Raw genomic sequence first — 24,726 nt, 5'->3', positions numbered from 1 at the left:
TCGGGCACCAGGAAGCAAAGAGGGAAGAAAAGGTCTCTTGCCTCTTTGGCAGCTCCAGACTTCTCCCGGACTCCCTCCCGGCTAGCCGTGGTGCACTAACCCCTTCAGGCTGTTTTCACTCTGCCAACTCCAGACCTTTCCCTGGGATCCGACTGAAGCCGGAGGCTCAGCTCCCAGCCCCCCCCCCGCCCCCGCGGGTGAGCAGACAAGCGTCTTGGGCTAGTGAGTGCTGGTCGGCATCGATCCTCTGCGGAATCTGTCTGCTTTGCCCTCCACACCCTGTTGCTGCACTCTCCTCCATGGCTCCAAAGCTTCCCCCCTCCGCCACCCGCAGTCTCCGCCCGCGAAAGGGCTTCTAGTGTGTGGGAACCTTTCCTCCTTCACAGCTCCCTCCTACTGGTGCAGGTCCTGTCCCTATTCTTTGTCTCTGTTTATTATTTTTTCTTTTGCCCTACCCAGGTACCTGGGGAGTTTCTTGCCTTTTGGGAGGTCTGAGGTCTTCTGCCAGCGTTCGGTGGGTGTTCTATAGGAGAATTTCCACGTGTAGATGTATCTCTGATGTATCTGTGAGGAGGAAAGTGATCCCGGCGTCTTACTCTTCCGCCATCTTCTCGCCTCCAGAAAATGTGTTCTTAATCTGTGGTTTCTCTACCTAGTTGAGCATCAGCAAACTGACAGAAAAAAAAAAAAATCTAAATTTGGGAAACATGAAGGATTTGAATCACTAAGCATGAACAACCGTAGCTTCCTTCCTTTTCACATCAATATAATGTTCCACTTTTTTGACAAATGAAAAAAGCAGGCAAAAACATATACAAATCAGAATAAAATATGTGCTCTTGATTTTCCCAGTGACCTTTAGTCTGTCTCTTTTCTTAAAACTTTTCTTAATGTAGCTTGTTTAACTTAAAGTAAGACCTAGGTTGACATATCTATGTCTTATCATTAATGGGGGAAGGACAAATCCCTAACTTTACTTGATGTTCTCCATCTTTTAGTTTCAGTTCTAGCTATTCCCTTTTGTGAGAAAACCTTTTAAAATGGGTCAAGTTGCTCCCCTCACATTCTCATATCTTCTAACCACTTACTTCCACCTCCCCTCTATCAAAAGTACCCTAATTCTATCAGTGACCACTCAGTTTCATTCAATGGCTTTTCTTCGCATCTCTTGATTTCTCTGCTGTTTCTGTTAGAAATTATACCTTCCCTTTGAAATTCTCTTCTGGACAGCTTTAACAATAGAGAAAGTTCTTACATGCCCAGATAGTTTCAAGAAAAGATGCCTCTTTGAAGGTAACTAGATGAATATAAAACAGCTTTATGATCCTATTAGAATCAGTGAGAATGTTTTCTTTTAAAAAAGCATTCTTTAGCTTAGCCTTAGTAGTTGATCATATTAATTTAGTTTCATAAATTTATTCATTTACCTAAAATGTATTGAAGACCTTTTATATGCCAGGCACTGTTCTAGGTTCTTGGGATACATAGCTAAAGAAGACAGAGATTCCTGCCCTTGTGGAGTTTATATTCATGCATTAAAAACTGCCCGATTACTATTTGTTTAGTATATGTCTGGTTTATGTGTGACTTTTTGAATAAGTTGATACCTATCTTGCTTCTAGTGCAGAGCTCAGCACCTGTCGTAACTAGCCTATTTCCAAGTCTCTTGATAGCTGCAGTTAATGTTGTACGCTATTAAAGCAATGGCCAGGGGCTTCCCTGGTGGCGCAGTGGTTGAGAATCCGCCTGCCGATGCAGGAGACACGGGTTCGTGCCCTGGTCCGGGAAGATCCCACATGCCGCGGAGCAACTGAGCCCGTGAGCCATGGCCGCTGGGCCTGCGCGTCCGGAGCCTGTGCTCCACAATGGGAGAGGCCACAACAGTGAGAGGCCCGCATACCGCAAAAAAAAAAAAAAAAAAAAAAAAAAAAAAAAAAAAAAAAAAAAGCAATGGCCATATGTATTTATATTTTTATTAGAAATATTGAAACAATGATTATTTCTAGAGATTGTTCTTTTATTTGGGTCTTCTCTGGTCATAGATGTATACAAGTAGCATTTGGCTTAGTAACTTCTAGTATCTCTTAAATACTAGGGTGCTATATGCAATATAATTACTGTGTCATTACAAGAATAATCAGTAAATTAAAGCTGTTAATCATGTTGTGTTATGGATGACCTAGTTCTTTTTAAATGTCAGTCTGTAAAGATAAATGGAGCCTGGGTTTTTAAGAGAGGAGAAAAGACTTTTCTATTATACCCAGCCAAACAGATGGCTGAGGGTCAGCTAGAAGCTCAGTGTTGGTTGAGTTGAATCATATTACAGTAAAATGTGTATTAGGGACTGTTGATTATTAAACTTAAAGTGTGTATATGCATGAGTAGGAAGAGATATTCCAGATTCAAAATCTTATATAAATCATTATACAAAGTAATTTGAGCCAACATAACATTTAATCAAGCTGTCCTCTACATTTTGTCTGCCGTATTGGAAGCATATCATAGTAGGATGAGTGGATGTTAGGAGGTCATTGTAGAGGTTGTAGAATGACTACAGTTGGTGGCAGTGGAAGCAGAAGTGCATGGATTTTGGACAGGTTGGGAAAATAAAATGCATTAGACTTCTTGATGGATTAGTAATGGATTATGGGACAGAGAGTAATGTCAACCATAACTCCTAGGTTTCTAATTTGGTTGGATTGTAGTGACAATCACTGAGGTAGGATACCCTGGAAAACAATGAGGTTTAGGGAGAAAGAATATGAGTTTGATTTGAGCATGTTGATTTCTGGAGCTCAGAATACATGGCATGGATGACAATGTCCAGAGACAAGAGACTGAAGAGAATTAGATCACTGAGGGAAACTGGAGAGATTAAAAGCTCAGAACACTTAAGAGGTTAATAGAGGGGAAGCAATCATCAGTGGGGTTTGTGGGTGGGGGGAAAAGAGAGTGCTTTGTTATTGAAGCCAAGGGAAACAAAGTGGTCAACAGTGAACGGAGTGAAAAAAGTCTTTTGAATTTAGCGGCATAGAGAGAGGTCATGTATTGCTTAAGTGAAAACTGTTTCTAGGAGTGATAGAGAAGCCATGTTGAGTTGAGCTGAGGATTGAGTGTGAGGGGAAGAAATAGAGATTGAGTATCCAGCGATCCTTTAGAGAAATTTGATGTGCAAGGTAGGAGACAGTATGATATCTAGAGTGTGATGTGGGATGGAATAAAGGTTTCTTTTATAGGAGATATTTATTGGAATTTTAATAGCTGTAGATACACAGTGATGACCTTGATTTCTGTATAACATGTAATATATTTAATTAATTTGAATTCTTATATGATATTGTACTTTATGGGACTCATAATTCAGCATATTTTGCATTTAATTTCATAGGAAATGAGCTTAGCCCTTTGCACACTGTTGTATTTAGTTAACTCTTTTTTATTTTTTTTTACATTAAGAGTACAGAAACTTTCCTATCCCTCAAACCACATATGTTTTTCCTATTCAAAAGTATAATCAGGGGCTTCCCTGGTGGCACAGTGGTTGAGAGTCCGCCTGCCAATGCAGGGGACACGGGTTCGTGCCCCAGTCCGGGAAGATCCCACATGCCACGGAGCGGCTGGGCCCGTGAGCCATGGCCGCTGAGCCTGCACATCCGGAGCCTGTGCTCCAGAACGGGGGAGGCCACAACAGTGAGAGGCCTGCGTACGCAAAAAAAAAAAAAAAAAGTATAATCAGAATCAAATAATAAATTACAAAAAAATCCTTTTATGACTGATCCTGGCTCTCTTGTGGTGCAGTATTCTTTTGCTAATCTTAAATTCAGTTGGATAGTGAAGAAGAGGCAGTAGGAAGGAAAGCCATGTGTCATACAGTTTACTCTGGTATAAGTCTTCTCAAGAATAATTAATACTCTATCTACTTGACATATTTTATGGAACATATTTAGCTATGGTGTTTTTCCAAATTAACTAAATTTATATTTTAATTGAAGTCCATGAGAGAAATTTAAAGACCTGAAATGGGTTTTTTGGTGTATTATTATAAAAACATGCAAGACCGTTGTAAATATTTCAAACAGTATAGGAAAATAAAAGGAGTACTTTTTCTCTTAATTCCATTACATAGATATTTTGGAGTTTATTCTTCCATATTTTTTCCCTATGCATGTCAAAAGCAGGTTTCAAAATAGTATGTGTTAGGGAGAGAGTGTGAGAGAGAGAATGTGTATTTTAAATAATACCAGATACACTATTTTGAAACCTGCTTTTTTCACTTAGCAGCATAATTATGTTCTTTAATGGTGTTGTAGCATGTTAAATCATGTAAGCTCTGCCTCTTTTTACTTTGTTTTGCTTCAAGCCTGTCAGTATTATCAGCTTAGTTTCCCTAACTCAACAATAAAAACATTTTCCTTTATGAGGCAGAAAGAAAGCAGAATGGTCATAAATTTGATGGTTTAATAAAGATATTAATGAGATGAGTTTACTTGAACTTTCAAGTTATGGAACTTATTACAGTTTTTCCAAGATAGCTGGACTATGAGAGGATGGAACATATTTTCAGATGAAGGGCATGCCAAAACTGAGGTCTGGCCTGGAGCTGGAAGAGTGTGTAAAGATAGAGAAGTAGGTAAAGTAGATGGGAGGCCAATTTTAGAAAATAGACATATGGTTTCTATGACTTTTCAGGCTTAAAACTTGAAACCAGAACCTGAGATGTTAGACCAAACCAGAGTACATCATTAAGGTTTGGAGTCCTGATGGTTACACTAGGATCAGCTCTAAGAGATCAAAGGTGAGCAGCAAAGTAGAGGTAAAGTCTGAACAAAAAGGCATAGAACATAGCTCCAGGTTCAAGCTAGGCATAGACTGGGAACTACAGTTCAGTTTCTTGTTCAGTTGGGCAGATTATCATAGTAGCATACCTACAATGTGATCATTGACTTCATGACAATGTATTTGTCATTGTTCCAATTCTAAACACCCTTGGGAATGGGTGTATGTTGCTGGGGAGTTGGATAGTTGGATAGTTTGTATATGTTTTGTAGGAAAGGTCTAGTTTCTTCTTTTCGGAAGCACTTTGGGTCAGGATGTAGAGGTATATAGTCAAAGTGTGATAGGCCCCTGATCTACTTTCAGCATCCCTTGCCCCCAACCCTTACTATACACATGTCATTAGCCAACTTGTCATACATTTATCTCAGGGGATTCAAATGGCTCTTTTTATGCCTTGGAATGCTGCCTAGAAATATATAGTTAACACATTCATTATTATGAGTAGGTTCATAGGAAGATTAAAAAGTAAATGAGAAGAAAGAACTTTCCTTGTGGGTAGAATAACATGGTTCACTAATAAAGAAGATGCAATCAAGAAAAAAAGTTGAAGACATTACTAAAACACTTCTGTTATTATTTCATGCCCCTTCCTGCCATTTTTCTCCTGATCCAGTCTTGCACTTTTATATAAACTCATCAATATACTTTTCATAACAACGGCAGGTCAGCAGTGGTGAAGGGAGTATGAATGGTTTACTTTCTTGTTTTCTCAGGCACAGTAATCTTGGTGTGCGACCGAAAGGGCTGTCTACTCTGGTGAAGAGTGGTGTTCCTGAAGCATTGAGGGCAGAGGTATGGCAATTATTAGCAGGCTGCCATGACAACCAGGCAATGCTGGATAGGTACCGACTTCTTATCACAAAGGTAGGAGATCTTTTCATATTATTCTCATGCAACAGTATATTAAGTAAGTCCTGTTTTCATAGCTCCAGTAAGTCATAAATGCTTTGAAATTCTTTAGAAACTCTGTTGTTGTTCAGTGAATAGTTGCCTTTTGTTTTAAACACTTGTTGGACAGTGATAAACAATGCACTGTAGTGATCTATGAACACAATGCCTTGGCTTTCATTTTTTTGTTCAAGTAACTTTATAACTATTTACTAAGTTGGAATATACTTACATTTCAAGTACTCTGAATTAACCTTTCTTACTGTATGAGATTTATGTACAGTTGTACACAGTATAACTATACTCTAGTATAATTTTAAAGTCAAATTAACTTAAAATGAAATTATAAGGCCTTCTGTGCTTATGTAACCTTACACTTAAATGATGTGGATAGTTGCCCGTATCCTTATCCTGTCAGGAGCCTCTGGTTCCAATGTAAATTCCTTTGCTTATGCCCAAAAAACTGATTTTAGAGCACAGGTAAAGGTAATCCTCGATCCTAGGCTCTCTTCTTAGGTCTTACCTCCTAATTTCTTAATCTATTCTAATAAATCATGGATTTTAAAATAATGCTAACATTTTGTTTGTATTTTAGAAAATCTCTATTCATAAATGAATGTTTTTGATAAGTAAGACCTTATTCCTCAGGCTGTATCAACTTCTAAAATTCTTTAGCCCCTCTGATTTCTTCTTCCCTTCCTTACCTCTTTGCCGCCCTCCCTTTCACAAATATTTTCTGAGTGCCTAGTATATTCAGTCACGGCTAAATTCATGCATTTTTTTAAAAAAAAACCTTTATACCATTTTTTATGATTAGTATTTTCTATAGTGGGATGTGCAAGATGATCCATTGATGTTGGGGGCAGAGATGTCTAAAGTGCCATTTGCATTTTTTAAGTTACAAATGCAAAATGTTATTCAGCTATCCTAATATTTGTTGTGCCATGCTAGGTCCTTGGGTCTGATGGCCACTTGTCCCGTGTGGTTCAGGAGTGACCTGGGGGAAGAAGGGATTTGCACACCTTGGAATGGAATAACAGTGGTGCTCACTCTCTTATATATTCGCTTTTAGAGTACTCAGTTTTCTTGCAGATTGCTTGTGTTAGATTAAGTGGATTGACTGGTTACCTAGTTTTAAATCTTCATAGGATAGATGGGTGCTTCATAAAGACTGCCGTCACAGGATGTTACATATCAAGATATTTTAAAGAAATAAACACACTAATCTGTCCTTCAAGAAAAAATTAATGTTATGATAATGGATGACAAAGCAACTACTTCGGGAAATAAATTCATGTTATAGAGAAGGATGTTTGAAACATTTAGCAATTTAAACATTACTATGTGATTTATTCACTGAAAACTACATGCCTCTGTTATTACAAAACTCTTACCATTTTCTTGCTTTAAAATCCGGAATGAGAAACTTCAGGTATGTTTAAAACTTGTGCAAATGGTTGCAGAGAACTTGAGACTGATTGTTAAAAATATGAAAATACAACACCTTCTGGTTTATTTGTAAGAATACTTTGAGAAAATGAGTACTCTCCTAGCCAGATTTCAACAAAATGGTTGATGGGTGGGACTGAAACAAATGATGTGCCTCTGCTTGGATCTATTGCTCTTTGTTATTATTTTCCAGATATGATCACGATTAAAACCATGAACCAAAAAACTGATTTTGGAAAGTTTTCAAATTGTCATTTCATAAACTGCTAAACAAACATATCAAAAGATGAGGAGTCATATTGTATGATTCTATTTATATGAGATGTTTGGAACAGACAAATATAGAGAGACAGAAAGTAGACTAATGTTTGCCAGGGGATGGGGAAGGGAGGAATTGGGAGTGACTGCTAACAGGTGTGGGGTTACTTTTTGGGGTGATGGAAATATTCTGGAATTAGAGGTGATGGTTGCACAACATTGTGAATATACTGAAAACCACTGAATTGTACACTTTAAAATGGTGAATTTTATGTCATGTAAAGTTTATCTCAATAGAAAAATTACACAAAATAAAAAAATTTTAAATGGCCCATATTCAGTATTGAATAGTATTTTTGTAGTATTTTATTTAAGAAAACGTTTTTCATTTTTTAATCTTTCTCTACATTTCTATGCTCTATAGTATTTATATTAGTACAGTAGCACTTGTGAATAATAAAAATAAATAATAAATATACATATATTGGAACTTTATGCTCAGACATTTTATTGATGAGGATATCTGAGCAAAAATGTCCAGAGACCATGACTCTTGGCATCAAATCACTTTTGCACATAATTAACAAGCTGTATACCTTTAGTGGCTGCTCATGGCGTAGCAGCGACTGTCATATTCCTTCCTCTACTAAGAGGCTTTGTTAATTCATACCTTTTAAGATTTCAAACTTTGGGAGAAAAATGAAAATAGTCTCCTAAAATATTATTTATAAACTCCTGACAATACATATGTTCATATATGTGATAAAAGCTTTGCCATATATCCCAAGCAACATGGTAGTTTTGAATATACAATTTTTAGGAAAAAGTTTAAGATCAAGAGACAGAATGACATAAATGTTTCCATTGAATAAAATATTCCTGGACTGCTTTCACTGTGGGGTTCTGGCTGTGATTTACTTTCTGCCTTTGAAGGCTGGAGGGAGGAAAAAAAGCCACATTATTTTTCTCTGGCAGTGGTGGGCAGATGCCTGGGCCTTGCCAGTTGTGAGATTTTGCATCTGCTCTGGGCGTTCCATTCTGAATCACATGCCTTCATTCTGTAGTTCCTTTTTCCTGCAGTTTCCTATCCTGAGTAGCAATAACAACCTTCTGATTCTTTGGACTGTAGTTGTGGTGGCAAACCTGAAAGCTAGCAGTGATGTTCCCAGTCTTTTGGTCTTCCAGTGTGTAAGTGCCTAAGTCCTTGCATTAAATCCTTTTTGAAATACTTAGAGTAGGTTCTGTGTCCCTGACTGAACCCTGTCTGATATACCTGGCATATGCTTGCCACCTTGTTGTCACAAGATGGCTGCTCTACATCAAGTGTTGTGTCCAGAAAAGAGAAGAGAAAAGACAAAGGCAGCCAGACTTGAGGCTAAGGGAACAGTCCTCCAGACTGCCAAGTCTGCCCAAGATTTTGACACCAGCTGCAAGTTTGGGGGTCCCCAGAACCATTCTCACTTCATACCAGTTGCTACAAATTTGGGGGTCCCCATAGATTTCCTCAGGCATGTAGCAAAGTGTTATACTTACAGTTACAGTTCTTTTTTTTTAATAGCAAAAGTATGCAAATCAGATATAAATCAGAACCAGCCAAAGGAAAAAATACATTGGGCAGAATCTGGGACTGAGAGGGTTCCAAACATTGTCCTCAGGGACATATTACCTTCCCAGCATCAATCTGTAGTAGTACCTATCACCATCCCACCCAGGCATTTTAGCAAGCTTTGGTGTCCAGAGTTTTTACTGGGGTTTCATAATATGTATATATGATTGATTGAATCATCGCCCACTTGGTTGAACTCAGTCTTTAGCCTTCTCTTGTTCCCTCCCCTGAGACTGGATTGATATCACCTGGCTCAACACCCCTATCCTCTAATTACATGGTTGGTCTTTCTGGGTTGGCCAGCTCCCATGCTTAGTCCTCTTATTAGCATAGACTGTCTAGGGCCCTTCCATGAGTCACCCAAAATGCAAGCATAATCTGTCAGATGTGGTTGGAGGGGCCCACCATGAATAACAAAGATGTCCAATAACAAAGATGTCCCTGTCATTTGGGAAATTCCAAGCTTTTAGAGGTTATGTCCCGTGAGCCTGGACCTTCCATGAGCCTGAACCTTCCATGAGCCTAGACCTCTTTTTGGCATATCTCTTTTTGACAGAACCAGGTCTGTCACTCTTTTAAAGATTTTTTCCTTAAGCCCCAAACAGCAGCTTCCACTTAATCTCCTTGATCAGGATTCTGTTACATGGCTATCTCCATAGAAAGCTGGGAAATATTTTTTTAAGGTGGTACATTGCTGCTCCTCTTCATCCACTGAAATATGAGTTTATTAATAAGGAAGAAAGAGAATAGATACTAGGTAGACAGCTACCTTTCTCTGCCACAGCTGCCTTGTTAGTAGAGACAGAAGTTGAGATCTGTTGTGCAATAGTTTACTATGAAAAGCATGTAAACCTAGTAGTTTATTTATTTTAGGACAGCAAATGTTTACTAATCACCACTTGAGATTGACTAATAATGTACAATTTAAGATAGTGTAATAAATATTTCCAACTTTGCTTTATAAGTCAATGACCACATAAAATTTTTAATGTTATTTCTATCATTAACAGTGCAGTTTATCAAAAACATTTTCTTATAAACAATGTAGAAATGTGTGGCTCTGATCTTGTGCCTTTATTCAGGCTTTCAAGTCATAACATTTCTGTGAGAGGAAATATTTAATTTCATTGTCTTCCTTGCTTCATAGCCAAACATAATAAAAATAAGATGAATAATGTCAGTATTTTAAAAATAATTTTGTTCTTTCTCTATGCTTACGGGTAGATATAAGACAGCAAGTGCTTGTAGCCAAGAGCATTAAGAATGCACTTTGGTGGTGAATGCATATGAGCTTAGGAGCTGCTCAGGAGAAAGAACATAAACACCCAGAGGATTTTCAGTAAGAAGTGCCAGCATATTTGGCACTTTCTGGTCCAAAGCTGGTAGTATTTTCTTTTGGTCCAGTTAATTTTTCCTCTCTTATTAAGGGAATGGCAAAATTTCAAGGTCAGTTAATAAAATGGTTCGGCTTGAGCATATAAGCTTGCTAAAGACCTCCCAAAGACATCAGATTGTATAGGGAAGAAGGAATATGAAGTATTTATAGAAAACCTACTAAGATTTGGCTTCTATGAGAACGTAGTCTGTTTATCATTAAATCCTATAGTATAGTGTGCTAGTCCAGAGTTTGAAAAAACAAATCACATTCGGAAGCATCCTTTTCAGGTTAGATGGCATATAGCGGGCTAGATCCAGCCTATCATATGCTTTGTGTAATCATCAATACAATACATTAAAGAATAATATACATTTCTGGCTCAAGCTTGTACTTTCTGTTTTGCCATAGACATACTACTCTTTATTACTTTCTCTCTGTTCTTCATACGTTGTAATACCTGACCAGCCCTCAAATATATTTGATTTTGTGACTCTATTATATTAGCATATTGACCATTGACTCAGGGGAGGGAGTTGTCACAGTGTGCTTTTAGTTGTTTAAGGTCTACTTCACCAGTAGACTCTAAACTCCAGGGGAGCAAGGACCACAACTGTTTTACTCTTTGTGGATACGCTGTGTCTGGTATAGGGCCTGGCATGTACTGGATGAGCAGTAAAATTTGTTTTTGTCCCTCTCATGAGGGACCCAAGGTCATTTATTGACTTATTCATATAGTCATTTATTCTTTTTTATTTTCTTCCCCTAAATTGTAAGCCTTACAACGTGTTGTGGATAAAGCTGGTAAACTGTGAAGCACAGTGTCTTTTCCCAGGAATTTTATCATCTAGTTGGGGAGAGCACAGCAATGGGTTAATTTGAGCAGCAGGTCCTGGTGTGCTAGCCTATGTTGTTTTTGCCAGGGAGTAGGTAGGAGCCACTCACAATTACTGGCATAGAGAGTTTTGCAGTGGCCAGTGGGGCATGTAGATGGAGCCACCCTGAATCTTAGTAGGTCAAGGCTAGAGAGTAATATTGAACAGGGAAGAGGGCTAGGGGTTACAGTGTGGAACAGTCACTCTCTCTGGCCTTGTTGTTTTTGTAGTATAATCTATGGAAAATAAAACTTTGCAAATCTTTTTGACCGATAGGAAAAGACTCTAGGGACCAAAGGTTTAAAAAGGATGAAACACTCTAGACTAGATTTAAGATGAAGCAGGACAGGAGCTGCAGGCTAACTGGTAATCTTAATCTGGAGCCAAGGACCAAGCAGGACCAGCCAAAAGAGCTGATCCATCTAAATAATGGAGACATTATGTTGATCCCACTGGCAGCATCAAGGAGCTTTTAGGCACAACTTGCCTTGGTGAAGGCTGCAGCTCCACTTTGGGAGGAAATGTTGGTGCTCACTCTGGAGGGAGACCGTGGGTTCAGATTTCAAGCTCTGCTGGTTAGTAGCTTGTGACCTTGGGCAAGTCCCTTAATTATCCTTAGTCTTAATTCCTCATTTGTAAAGTGAGCTTAATAATACATATCGTACAGAATTGTTGTGAGGATTGAATAAGATAATTTATGTAAATCACTCAGAGCATGCCTAATATATGGTAAGCACTCATTAGTGATAGGGGATGGGGAAAATTATAAAGCAGTATATGCTTCAATGTTAAATGAGTGGCACAGAAAAGAACTTTAGGAAATATGGAGATTACTGTGGGTTCTTGATGTCTGTGCAGGATTCAGGACACCCATCTGAGAAATAAAGAGAAAGAAGGAAAACAGGATATGTGTAACACTCTGTTATGTACTTGTGCCACTAATTCATTCTTTGATTTATTAAACATTAAGGTGTCTTCTGTGTTAAGAGTAACACTGATATCCTACCTTGTAGGAACGTACAGTCCAGTGTAGGAGGCAGTCCGGAAAGCAGAGAAATGGTGATGACATGGTTAAGTGCTGTGACAGAGATATGAACAGGGTGATAATGGAGCACAGAGACTGGAGCAGCCAACTCTGCCCAGGAGCAAAGAACAGGAGGGTATGTTTAGTCTGAGGCAATGCCATTCCCAAAGACACAGAGTTGTGAAAGGTCCTGCCATGGTCAGAGGCTGTGGGAAGTTCAATATGACCCACAGGGACACCCTACACCGTAAACTAAGTCAGCAAGGTTTGTGTGTGGATTTTGCTCACCGCTGTGATCTTACCATTCAACACTAGGACTGCCCTCTAGCAGATGCTAGAAAACAGTTGCTGAGAGAAGTGTGTGATGGGCATTATGTCTAGTGCTTTCATATGCCCTTTCCATGTAAACCTGACAGCTTCAGTGATATAACTCCCATTTTTACCATCAGTGAGATAGGAGGTTCAGAGAGTTTAAGAGACACACAGTTACTAAATAGCAGAGTCAGTATTTGAATCCACAAAGTAGAAAACTCTAAAATAGAAATGAAAGAGGGCATTCTTACATTTTGTCTTTTAAAGATCCTTTGGAAGGGAAAACTCTCTGTATTTTCCCTGTCATTTAATACTTAAGGGTAATAAAAATTTAAAGAAATAAAAGCAGTACTATCCATTTTCTCTACTTTTGCTATTCATTGTATGGAAATGAAATTTATAATTTACTTGAGGAATTATTCTGTTTATATCAAGAAACATGTGTAAACCTTTAAATGATGGAAACGTTCTAAACAGTACTTTCTAGAATTAGTAATAGAAAAGCCGAAATCACCTAACTTCAAGCCGTCCCTTTTAAAGTGGGTCTTCACACCATCTGTCCTAAAGTGGACTTGCGGCTTCAACCACTGTCTGCTGCTACATGATTTCTGCCAGAGGCTGAGGACACCAACACGTTGATGAATCAGTGGCAGACTTGTACCACATATTTCTGAAAGTGTAAGTTATTTATTGCTTATCATTGAGATTTCTTGTTATTTCTATTAAATTAGCATTCTTCATAATATTGAGGTGATCTGAAAGGACGATGGAAGGATTGTGACCTTGCTGCCCCTTTTAGAAACAAACAGAATTTAAAGCTTCTAAATTTAGGATTAAATCTTAATTGCTGGCTTTAGGAGCCACTGAGTAATGATCACATTTTCACACAGTATGAGCCATTTGACATAGGGAAGATTGTGTGTGTTTTAGGGAAACCTGAATTTTAGGTAGCTTTACAGAACTGTATGTGTAATTTTAGTAATTACATGGCATGTGTGGTATAGTTTATCAAGTCTGCTGATACTGCTTATATAGCATAGGAAATATTAAACTGTAATTCTGTGCTTTTTTTGTAGAAGTGATCTAATTGATAGCATTCATACTTTATACTTTGTTAAAATCAAAACAAGCTTTTAATTGATAAGCTTTCAGAAATATCGTCATAACTCATTTCCTTCTCTCACTTGAATTTGTTTTTTTCCAAATGAATCTTCTCTTCAAGAAGTATATGTATATATGTGCACACACACATACATTTTCTTTTTAAAGGATTTATTAAGTTCTAGTGTTAGATTGACCTGGATTTGAGTCTTACACCTCCCCTGTATTAACTTGTGATCTTGAGAAGTTATCCCAACTTTCTAAGCCTCAGTTTCATCATTTGTAAATCAGGGATAATAATAGTACCTACTGTGATTGTTGTGGGAATTAAATAAAATGATAAAGTGCTTGATACATAGTAAGTATTCAAGATACAAATGCATGATATTAGTAATAATGGATATTGGTATCAGTGTATATTTCGACTTTAATATGTGTTTGACAACTTCTAGTCATATAATTTTCATGAGAGCATATGATGTGAACAACAGCTGATAGAACTGAGAAGTGATCTTTTTAGAAGTATGAAAAGTCAGATTTGTCTTTTTCTTTTTTTTTTCTGACTAGTGAATATCTTGGAATGTTTGCATCCTTAGGCTTGACTTTGTAATGATTATGTGAATTATTATTTCAGTGATTATGCATATTCAAGTATATCATAAAGTCAAATGATATTCTCTAAAAATCACTTCTGATGCCTGTATGATCTAATCAAGACTGCAAGGCAGATATCAATCTCATTCACTCAGGCCTCTCACTGTTGTGGCCTCTCCCGTTGCGGAGCACAGGCTCCAGACGCGCGGGCTCAGCGGCCATGGCTCATGGGCCCAGCCGCTCCGCGGCATGTGGGATCTTCCGGGACCGAGGCACGAACCCGTGTTCCCTGCATTGGCAGGCTGGCTCTCAACCACTGCGCCACCAGGGGAGCCCCTCATTCACTTATAAATTCACTCATTTAGTAACTCTTTATTGAGCATCTTTTATGGGCCAGGCTCTGTGTGTTTCTAGGCCTATGTAGACAAAACGGGCTCTCAACCTTGAGGAGCATGGCCTAGGGAAAGCCAGGCCAGTACACAGATAGATCAAATACATGATGATACAGGTTATAACAGGTATCTTAAGTGTGTGGAATACAAAAGAGGCAGTGACAACTCTGCTTGGGTAAGTCAGGGAAGACTTCATGGGGAAGTTAATGTCTGAGGTGGGAATTAAATATGTCTGAGCAAGATAGGAGAGGGAGTACAGTATAGGAGTGGCTTATGTAATGATTCAGCTGCCATTTCATGACTTAGTTTGGATTATCCTGGAAGCCTTAGGAAGTGAATTCAATGTGCTCCTTCCTTCCCTCACTTCCACCTCAATTGGCCAACCACATCCACTATTTATGGGTCAGTGCTTGTCCCCTGGTAAAATGGGAAGAACATAATACAAGTTTATTCTTGTTATAATAAATGTGTGAAGTGAATGATCTCAGGAAATATATTAAAATGATATATTTAGTTGATTACCTAGGGTCAGCATAATAGAATTTTAACAAGTAATTTTACAGTATCTATTTAATAAATGTTTGAGTACCTATTGTGTGCCAGGTACTGTGCTAGGATGGTAATGCATATTAATTTTTAAAATCAGTGAACTGAAAAGTACCATCTATTGGCTAAATACAAAACAGTATAAACTTGCAAAGACAAAGTCTAGTTTGATAAAGTACAGAGAGCATGTGTTTAAACCTCTATCAGAGAGTAAAAAGGGCAAAGTTGCAAGTATTACTTTGGTAGTTGCTGCCAAAAATCTTTTTTGGAATATAAATAAAAAACAATGATAAGAGTGGCCTGTTTTAAGATTCTGCAAGTTCTCTGCTTTCTTGAGCATTGTATAGACAGATGAAGCTTCACTGTGTTTATTCTTGTCAGATTATTGGTACTGCTCAGAGTAAAGCCTGTCTTCTCTCTGTTCTCCAGTGCATTATTGTAGCAGATGGCTTTTAATAAAACATGTAGCTAAAGAAAAATTTTTACCCTATTTTAGTAGAATGTACTGTAATTATAAATACTGGACAGTCTCAAAAGGAAATGTTTAAATTGGTATTTTTCTTATGATCAAATAACATTTAGTGAATATTTAATTGAAAAGTCAAATTATGGTATCAGTTATGTATTTTTTAAATTTAAGTTTCCACAACTAAATTAAACTTTGTACATCATTTAGCCAGGTAGATATTTGCTTTTTCTTTACATGGTTTAATTTTTAAAAATTCAATGCTGTATGTTAGTCGAATAACACTCAATGCTAGTTTTGTTGAGAGGCAGGGCATTGCTTAATTATATAGCTGCTCTGTTCTCTGTCATCACCTTGTCTAGTTGTAGGAAATGAACTTTTTGATAGAATGGGGTTACTCCTGCTGAGTCTGTACCATTGGTATTATAAAAATCACAGACTCTTGTATTGGTCTATTACAGATGTAGCCATAAAATTTAAAAATTTCTCCAGAAAATTCATAGTTCTTTAAAATTTATTAACCAAAAAAATAAAGGGGGCAAGGATACTAAAGAATACTCACTGTGTTATAATGTAAATGACTTGAGCATGTACATAGTAGAAGGTCTTTATTAAAGGAAACTAAGAATTATTGAGATTCTTTAAGAAAATGTACCTTTTATTTCCTCTTTTCTTGCATAATAAGGGTGATGGTTTCTTACTACATAATTATACCTTTGCTTATTATTTTTTTCACAGCATAATTTTTATTAAATTTCTTTGTTCTCATTACCTGAGGTCTTTCATTTTCTATCATATCAATATTGACACGTACATGTGTAAAAACTATGATTATTCTCATGTGAACCTGAGAACTCAGAATTTTCCCACCAGCATTGATACATTTCTGTAATAATTTAAAAATATATTCTTAATTGTTTTCATGTATTTAAGTGATAATGTTCTGCTTCTAGTGGTAAGTGTTGTTTTTGTCATTCTTTAAACATAGTACATATTTTGAGGTTAATTAAGGAAAAGATGATTTTGTAATGAATTAGAGTAGGAGTACACTGTTTTGAGGGAAGACTGGGCTATTGCTGAGCATGGATCAGTGGCATAAAAGCTATATTTATAGCTGTAGAATTAAGGATAAGAGGAAAGCATAGATATTTTTCTTAAATCTCACAATTTTCAAGAGCCTGAGATTATAATGTGATTCCTGGATCCCAGTTTCATGATAACTTCGTGGACTTATCTGCACATATTTCTAGAGCATATTTATATTTTATTGGGTAACATAGTGTGATGAGTTTTCTCCAGGGTTTTGCTTTGGCTTTGATTTACTTTTCCATTCAAATTTATTTTTAGATATGTTTACCATTAATTAGTGTCAAGGTTAAAAAAGGAAGAGACAGCGGATACCTATGAGGCAGGCACCAAAACTCCCTCCCCAACATATCACACGTTTCTGCTTGTATTTTGGTGACAGTTCTATTTGCAGCTTCTTGCTTGATTACTTCATGAATTTCTCAGTATCTTCCCTCTCTCTTTTTGTGTCTCTTTATAATTTATATTTCTTTGTCTCTCCATCATATCCTTCATTCTTTTTTTTAACCTGCCTCCATTTCTTAATTGTCATAATGTAGCAATGAAAAGTGATTTTTTTATTATTTGTTGTTTTATATTTGCTGGGTTTCATGTTCCCTGTGAATTTCTCAGATTAGGCTGCTTTTTACTCGCATGGCTTTTAGTTGATTTTTAAACTAACAAGACAGTAGACTGTGTCATCATAGAGTAGAGAAACTGTCATTTTGTTGTACTTTGTATCCCCAGAGCCTGGCATTAGTCCTTAATAAATATTTGTTGAATGACTGTATGAATTAAATTCTATAGGTCAGTGCTCCATGATTGGAATAGAAAAAGTAGGGGTTAATGACTATGGCATTGTGGTGAAGAATTTGATTAGAATTTATGAGTGTTGTTTTTTTTTTTAATAGAGCATTTCAAGTTATAGACCAGAGATGATTAATTGAAGTCTCACTTTTTTCATCACATTTAATGAGTAGCTCTTAGGGACCAGACACAAGACTAGTCCTTGAAAAGTTGTCTTTTTAATTTATTCTTTTTTGTTATAAGATAAATAATTACTTCTTTCGAGCTTATGGAGTTGATATGTAATTGTTAATATACACACACAAAGATCCCAAAATATGACATGGAGAATGTCTCCTATTGCAAACTCATCCTAGTTCCTACTTCCTCTTTCCATCAAATAGAAAAAGAATAAACAAATGGAAAAAACCAAAAGAATCAATGAATAAATTTAAGGTTATTGTAGGCCTTAGAAAAATTCAGTTTCTTCGTGAAATTTCTTGAGCTTCTTCAAAAGATACTAGATAAAAATACCATGTTGGAGATACTATTGATGTTGCAAAATTTTTTCAGACTTTAAAACTTTATTTTATAAACTGCCTTTTGGTTTAGTTAATATATTCATTCCATAGAATGTTTCAAACTAAGTATTGTAATTAATTCAACATGTTGCAATTTTAAAAGAATAGTTATACCATAACATCTTATTATGATTCTCATTTGATTCCTTTTTTTCTCTGTATTAAATCTTTACTTTTTCCAGTGTCACAATTTATTTTATCAGTTATACTTCTATTAAGCACACAATAGACTTTAATTTTTTTATATACAAACATTTTTATTCCTAATGAAGGATGAATAGACTAGGTAAAAGTTGCTCAAAACTTTTTAATATATGGATTGGAATATTATGGGTATGCACACTTTCTTCTACAAGAGAGAGCTTTACTTGTTATTACTGTCAGAATAATTCAATCACTTCTTCCCTTTAAGAGGATGATCTCTGACATGTTTATAAAAGCTACTTAATCTTTTAATAGATGACTAATTTTTTGAAGACAGCATCATGAAACTTTTACCTTGATACCTGCAAAGACGATGTGAAAAGGAGCAATTCCATTAAACTCTTTAAACCTTCAGTTCTTGTTTGAAAAAGTATAATGGTAATTTTTAATTGAATGCTTATCTTAATTTTTCTACCCATCTATCTAGTTGGTACTTAGGTACTCTAAGTAAGGTTCTGTCTTTTCATACAGATTATTTCATCAAAGTCTCTGAGGCTCTCTTACTTTACTTTCTAGGGACCTCAGATCGTTACTTTGAAGGGTTTCAAAGCTCAGGTATATGCAAAGATGATTTGGGTATGTTTACAAAATTTGTCTCATTCAGTCCTATAGGGTTGATCATGCAGTCAAAAGGGAAATTGATCTTTATTACATACTATTTAAAATCAAGATTTTAAAACTATACCAGAAAAAAAAGAAAAAAAACCAATAAACTATACCAGAATCTTAAATTAAGGAGGTAAAGGAATTCCCCTAGATAATCTACATGTTCTTTTTTCCTGTTGGGGCTGATGACATACCTCTCCACGTTGAGCTATAGTTTTCCAGCTCACTCTTTCTGAGAAAAGATCCTTTCCCATTGGAACAGAAATTAGATTGAGCTTGATCCTAGAGAAAAGGTGATACCTAGTTGTACCACGAGGAGAATTGGTCATCCCAGTGGCACAGTGTAGTCTTGCATTAAGTGTTCTGAGACTAATTAATCAGGAAATGATGCTAATTAAAAAGGAAACTGCTCATCAGCTGCCTTCTCAGGCTATTTTACAGAAAGAAACTAGACTTAGCTACTGCTCTCTAGCTTCTAGCAACATTCTTTAACTGCTTCTGTCCCAGGTGAAAGGGGTAATTTAGGGATTTCTAGCAGATTATTTTGTAGTAATAAACTTTGATATTTAATGGACTTGTTTTCAGATGTAAATTTACATAATAGCAATAATACTGGAGTTAGAATATTTTGGTTGATCTGCAAGGCTTTTTAACTTGTAATCTTATCATGTTTTTTAAATCCTGGAACAAGCCATGCTATATAGAAAGAATATTAGTAGATAACATTTGGGTTTGTATGTAGATACATATAAATACAAACAAACATATATATGACATACAAGATCAAAATAAACATAAATATCTAACAACGATTAGTGAATTTACCTATTTAAATCACAATGGCATTTCTGTTAGCTTAACAGTCTATTTGGCTTACCTGAAGTCATCTTAGAGAAGTACGGTATAAGAGAAGTTACTTCACAAGTTTGTGTGCTTTATGTATGTATTATATGTCTTTGTTTCCCAGGCCTGTTTATGTTTGTATGATGATTATTATATCCAGCATATCAGATATTTCTTAATTTACCAAATGGTAATTGATTATGAACTACTAATAAAAACTTTATAATTTTTCCTGGTGTTGCTTTTGTTAATTTTACTTCCAATCTTTTGATATTTGTCCTAATACACAGAGGTTTATTAATTTCTAAAATGGGCAGGTAGTTGGAAAAATTAGGGAGGTAAGAGCTGGAAAGCTACCCTCAGCAAGGGTGGGAATTGTAACTTACTCTTCCGTGTATCCTTACCACCCTCCCATTCCCAACCATCGGCACATGGTAGAGTCAGAGCATATGAAGTTGATTTGAATTGTGGCCTTTTGGGGATCAATTTATTCTGTGCCATTATTTCAAATCAATTGTAGTTCAAGGTGGTAAATCTTGTACAAATGATTGCTGGTACAACACAATTTAATATTTACAAACCTCATGGCATGCTTAGCCAGGGCAAACATAGTCTTATGAATGAAGGAGCAATTGCTTTTTAAAGGTAGATGAATTTCTATTAGACTTGTAGTTTGTTTAAACAAAGGAAGAAAAGTTATTAACCCCCAAATGCCACTAACCTATATTATATGTGATGGGTCTGATGGGAGCAAGACAGTGTCTTGAACAAGAACAGTATTAAAGCCAGGAGCCATCGCTTTTATTCAGGTTTTATATCCGGTCTTATTTTTGTTTCAGGTTTTCTTTGAACTTTAGGTGTATGGATTTGTGTTAATTTGAATAACTCAGTTACTCAAATGTTCACCTTATTTGAAGTATTCTCATATGTTTATTTAATACATTAATTTTAAGAATTGATTTAGAAACATTAATTTATCTTTGTGACTTATCTATGGAATAGATTGATTTCAAGTAATAGTATTACAAGTTAATGCAGAAGTCTAAAGGTTTAAATATTCAGCCCAAGGTCAAATGTGTGTCAGAAGTAGAAATAAAAACTGGACTTACCTTAATTTATCTGTGGTTTCTAACTCTCTTTTAGTGTTTTGCATTGAACATTGCTTGGAGCATACGGTCATAGAGAGTATTTCTTCTTTACATTGTGATAAAACTGCAGGCTTATTAAAGTTTTCATTAATAAATACTACCTCCTGAGACTAAAAACTAAGAAGCAACTTGCCAGCTTTCTAGAGCTGGCCTTTTGAATGCTGAGGCATGACAGCACATGTGTAGAACTTGTTTTGTTTGTTATCTGGGTTGCTCACCAATGTTGATACCTACCCTCCAAGGTGTACACATGGCAGTGGATGAAAACCGTGCCTTACCCCAAAATGATGCTGAACTGTTCCGAATTAGGCACTCAAGTCACTTAATTTTCTTAGGTAACAGATCATTTTCAGATTTAGCAAGGTAGTAGATATTATTTCCACTTATATTGTTTGTGGAACTCTGCATAGAATGATTTTATTACCATATAAGAGAGATGCTCTTGGTATTAAATTCTGTCCAGTTTGTACCAAATTCATTGGTGCCTTAAGTCACTGATGATTCTTGAATATAGGGTTCTCTGGTGACATATTAATACTTTGAGAGAATGGTTACAATTAAATCATGACTATGTCTTTTTATTCTGGAGATAGAGATGTTCTTTAGCAATGCCTGCAGCAGTGAAGCATCCTTGAAAAACAAGAGAAACCCATGTCTTATCGCAGTAATTATAAAGGTTATTTAAGAATCGTATAATGCTTCAGGGGCAGTCCAAAGAGTCTTTAAAGAGTGTTTAGTCCCATGAAAATGTCAGTAAAAGTAAATGCCAGCATTACATCACTTTGATCCTATGTAGAGTATAAACTTAGAATACAGTCTAAGATGCTGATTCCATATCTCTCTGGAAGTTTTGATTTAATCATTAAACACTGAGTCAGTTCTTGAGAATCTGTTTTTGGTTTGTTTGCATTCAGTTCTAAGTTCACTGTCGCCTTTTTTTCTTCTTGCCAGAAACATTATCTAGGACAGGCCTCTGCATTTAATGGGCATTCAGAATACCTGTGGATCTTGTTAAAACACAGATTCTGATTCAATAGGTCTGGGATGGGGATTGCGATTCTCATTTCTAACAACCCATCAGGTGATGCCAACACTACTACTAGTCCATGAACCACACTTTGAGTAGCAAAGGTCTGGGTCCTAGACCTTAAGCTCTAAAATGTTTCTGAAGTATTTTTTGAATGATTATTAGCTCAGTGAATGGGTGTAATTACTCCTGGCTTATTTTAGATAAGAAAGATAAAAATGCTAAAAAGTCATAACATAGTTTACTATTTACTGTAAAATAGTTAAATTTTTAAAATAATCACAGATAGCCTTCATTAATAGTTTATAGATGGACAGATGAGACAATATAGTTTAAAAAGTAAAATAGTTATACAGTAGTTCCTTATCAAAAGAATACTATGTAAATAAATATAAAATGGATTAAATATAGTTGCCTTATAAGGTTTAAGGTTTTTTCATTAATTTATGCTTTACGTAACAAACAAATCATGTGATATTTGGCTTTTACTTGATGCAAAAGAAGGAATGAAAGTCAGAGAATCAGAGAAGTAGAAGATGATTCTTCTGAACAATTTTTCTCTCCTGGGTTTTGGCTGTCAACTTTCATTTTTGATTCAGGCTTCTTCTTTAATTTTCAAAATGTGTGGAGCCTTTTAGGTTTTCCACTTGAGCCTAAAGAACAAGGATTAAATTTTACTTCCATTAATCTGCATTCCTGTACTACGCGACCCATCACATTTAAAACTATAATACATTTTACTTCCCAGGAAGATAAGTCCTGTTTCCCATTCCTTCTGTTGGGTTATACTGGAAAAGAGTCCTTTAGTGAAAGAGCCAACCACATTAATTTGAAATGTTCTGTCTTGGAGATAGTAGCTTAACACAGAGTTTAAGGTTATTGGAGAGCTTTTTATTCTTTTTGGAAATGGGTGAATATGTAGCCAGAAAAATACTGTGACAAACAGCCCTCTGGGGAAACCCGGCCAGTGCCTTTGCTGTGGAAGTGAAGTGACGCATGTAAAATGCATTAACCCCCAAAACCTCTTTATTTATATTACCTTTTAGAACTCACTCCCAGGAAGAAAATGAGTTTAGATATTCTTCATGACATATTTGATCACTGACATAGATATAATTGTATGAATCTTGAACATACTACGTATTAATCTAGATTATTGATTTAGAGACCATTAGGTTGAATGTTACTAATTTAATTTGTGGGAGTGCTTTTTAAATGATACTCATCGTTCAAGACATGTTTGGTATTATGCTAAATACCCAAGAGGATTTATAAACTAGCTTTTAATTTTCATTTCTAATATACCTTTCATCTCTCCCTTTTATGCTACTTAGTTTTGTCTGAGTAGCCAATGTGGATTCAGATTTTGGGCCTGAAGCATATATAATTTTGGGGGGTGGGGCAGGGGAAGCTTTTTAAGGAAAATAATCTTTTTTTTTTTTTTTTACAAATTTTACCAAAGCACATAATAATGTGAACATATTTCTGGGACCCTTCCAGAACAGAATGAAGCTTAAGCTAAACTTTATCTTTTGCCAGTATCTCAAACTGAGAAAATACTTTGTACTTTTTTTCCTGTCGAAGTGTAGCCCAGTATAGTTGGAAGGAGCATAGTCAGGATTCAAACATGGGCTTTATCCATCTTTGCTATTGCTAGAGCCCTAGGTACATCTTTTTCCAAGACAACAACAGTAACTTTCTCAGTGGTCTTCCCAATTCCATTTTTTCATACCCCGCCCCCTTCCCTACAGCCTGTTTTCCATATTATGGCCAGAAAACGCTTTTTAAAAAACTTTCATTGATGCATTTAGGATAAAGAACAAAATCCAGATATTTATTACTATTTTCAGTGTTCTTCATTCATTCCTGAAGATCCATGTTTTCTCTCTGCTGTCATTATCCTTGAGCCTTTCTTTAGCATTTCTTATGGTGCAGGTCTGTTGGTAACAACATAAGTTTTCTATTATCTGAAAATGTCTTTATTTTGCCTCCATTCTTAAAGGGTATTTTCCCTGGATGTAGACTATTGGGTTGACAGCATTTTCTTTCAGCATGTTACGGATGTTGTTTACTGCCTTCGGCTTCCATATTTCGTGATGAAAGTAAATGATCATTTCAGAGTCGATTTCATGGGCACATGACCTGTGCAGGTGCGTAGAGTCCCATACTTAGAAAGGATCTGTGATTGGTTACAGTTTCTGCAGTTGCTGTTTTGAAATTCTTAATAGTTTTGAACAATGGGCTCCGTATATTCATTTTGCACGGATACTCACAAGTTATATACCTGGTCCTGCATCATTCATATAATCATCCTTCATATCTCCAGTATGTAATACGTTGTCTTTCTTTGGCTGCTTTCAAGATTTTCTCTTTCACTTTAGTTTTCAACAATTTGACTGTGATATGCCTAGGCATGGTTTTCTTCATTGTTAATTCTGCTTGGGGCCATAAATCTATAAATTTACGTCTTTCACCAGATTAGGAAAAATTGGGGGCATTATTTTTATAAATATCTCACACCCCAATTCTTTCCTCTACTACTGGAATTCTAAGTATTGGTATTGTGCCCTCACATCCCTGGAGTTCTTTATTTTTTGTCAGGTGTTTTTTTTGTGTGTGGTAGGCGGGCCCGTCACTGTTGTGCCCTCTCCCTTTGCGGAGCACAGGCTCCGGAAGCAGAGGCTCAGCGGCCACGGCTCACGGGCCCAGCCGCTTCGCGGCATGTGGGATCTTCCCGGACCGGG

At 36.4% G+C, this 24,726-nt stretch overlaps 1 protein-coding gene across 3 annotated transcripts in view; it reads left to right on the top strand.

The window, feature by feature from the left end:
* Window positions 1-24,726, top strand: part of RABGAP1L (RAB GTPase activating protein 1 like) — a 742,996-nt gene that overhangs the window by 212,712 nt on the left and 505,558 nt on the right. For all 3 annotated transcript variants that reach the window (XM_067031217.1, XM_059046250.2, XM_059046252.2), the window contains one exon: window positions 5,550-5,700. In XM_067031217.1, coding sequence (XP_066887318.1) covers window positions 5,550-5,700 — 151 coding nt within the window. The remainder of the gene's footprint in view (window positions 1-5,549; window positions 5,701-24,726) is intronic.

Source organism: Kogia breviceps, chromosome 1 (genome assembly GCF_026419965.1).
Source record: "Kogia breviceps isolate mKogBre1 chromosome 1, mKogBre1 haplotype 1, whole genome shotgun sequence".
NCBI lineage: Eukaryota > Metazoa > Chordata > Mammalia > Artiodactyla > Physeteridae > Kogia > Kogia breviceps.
The sequence above is the reverse complement of the archived record's forward strand: the minus strand, read 5'-3'. Positions and strand labels throughout refer to the sequence as shown.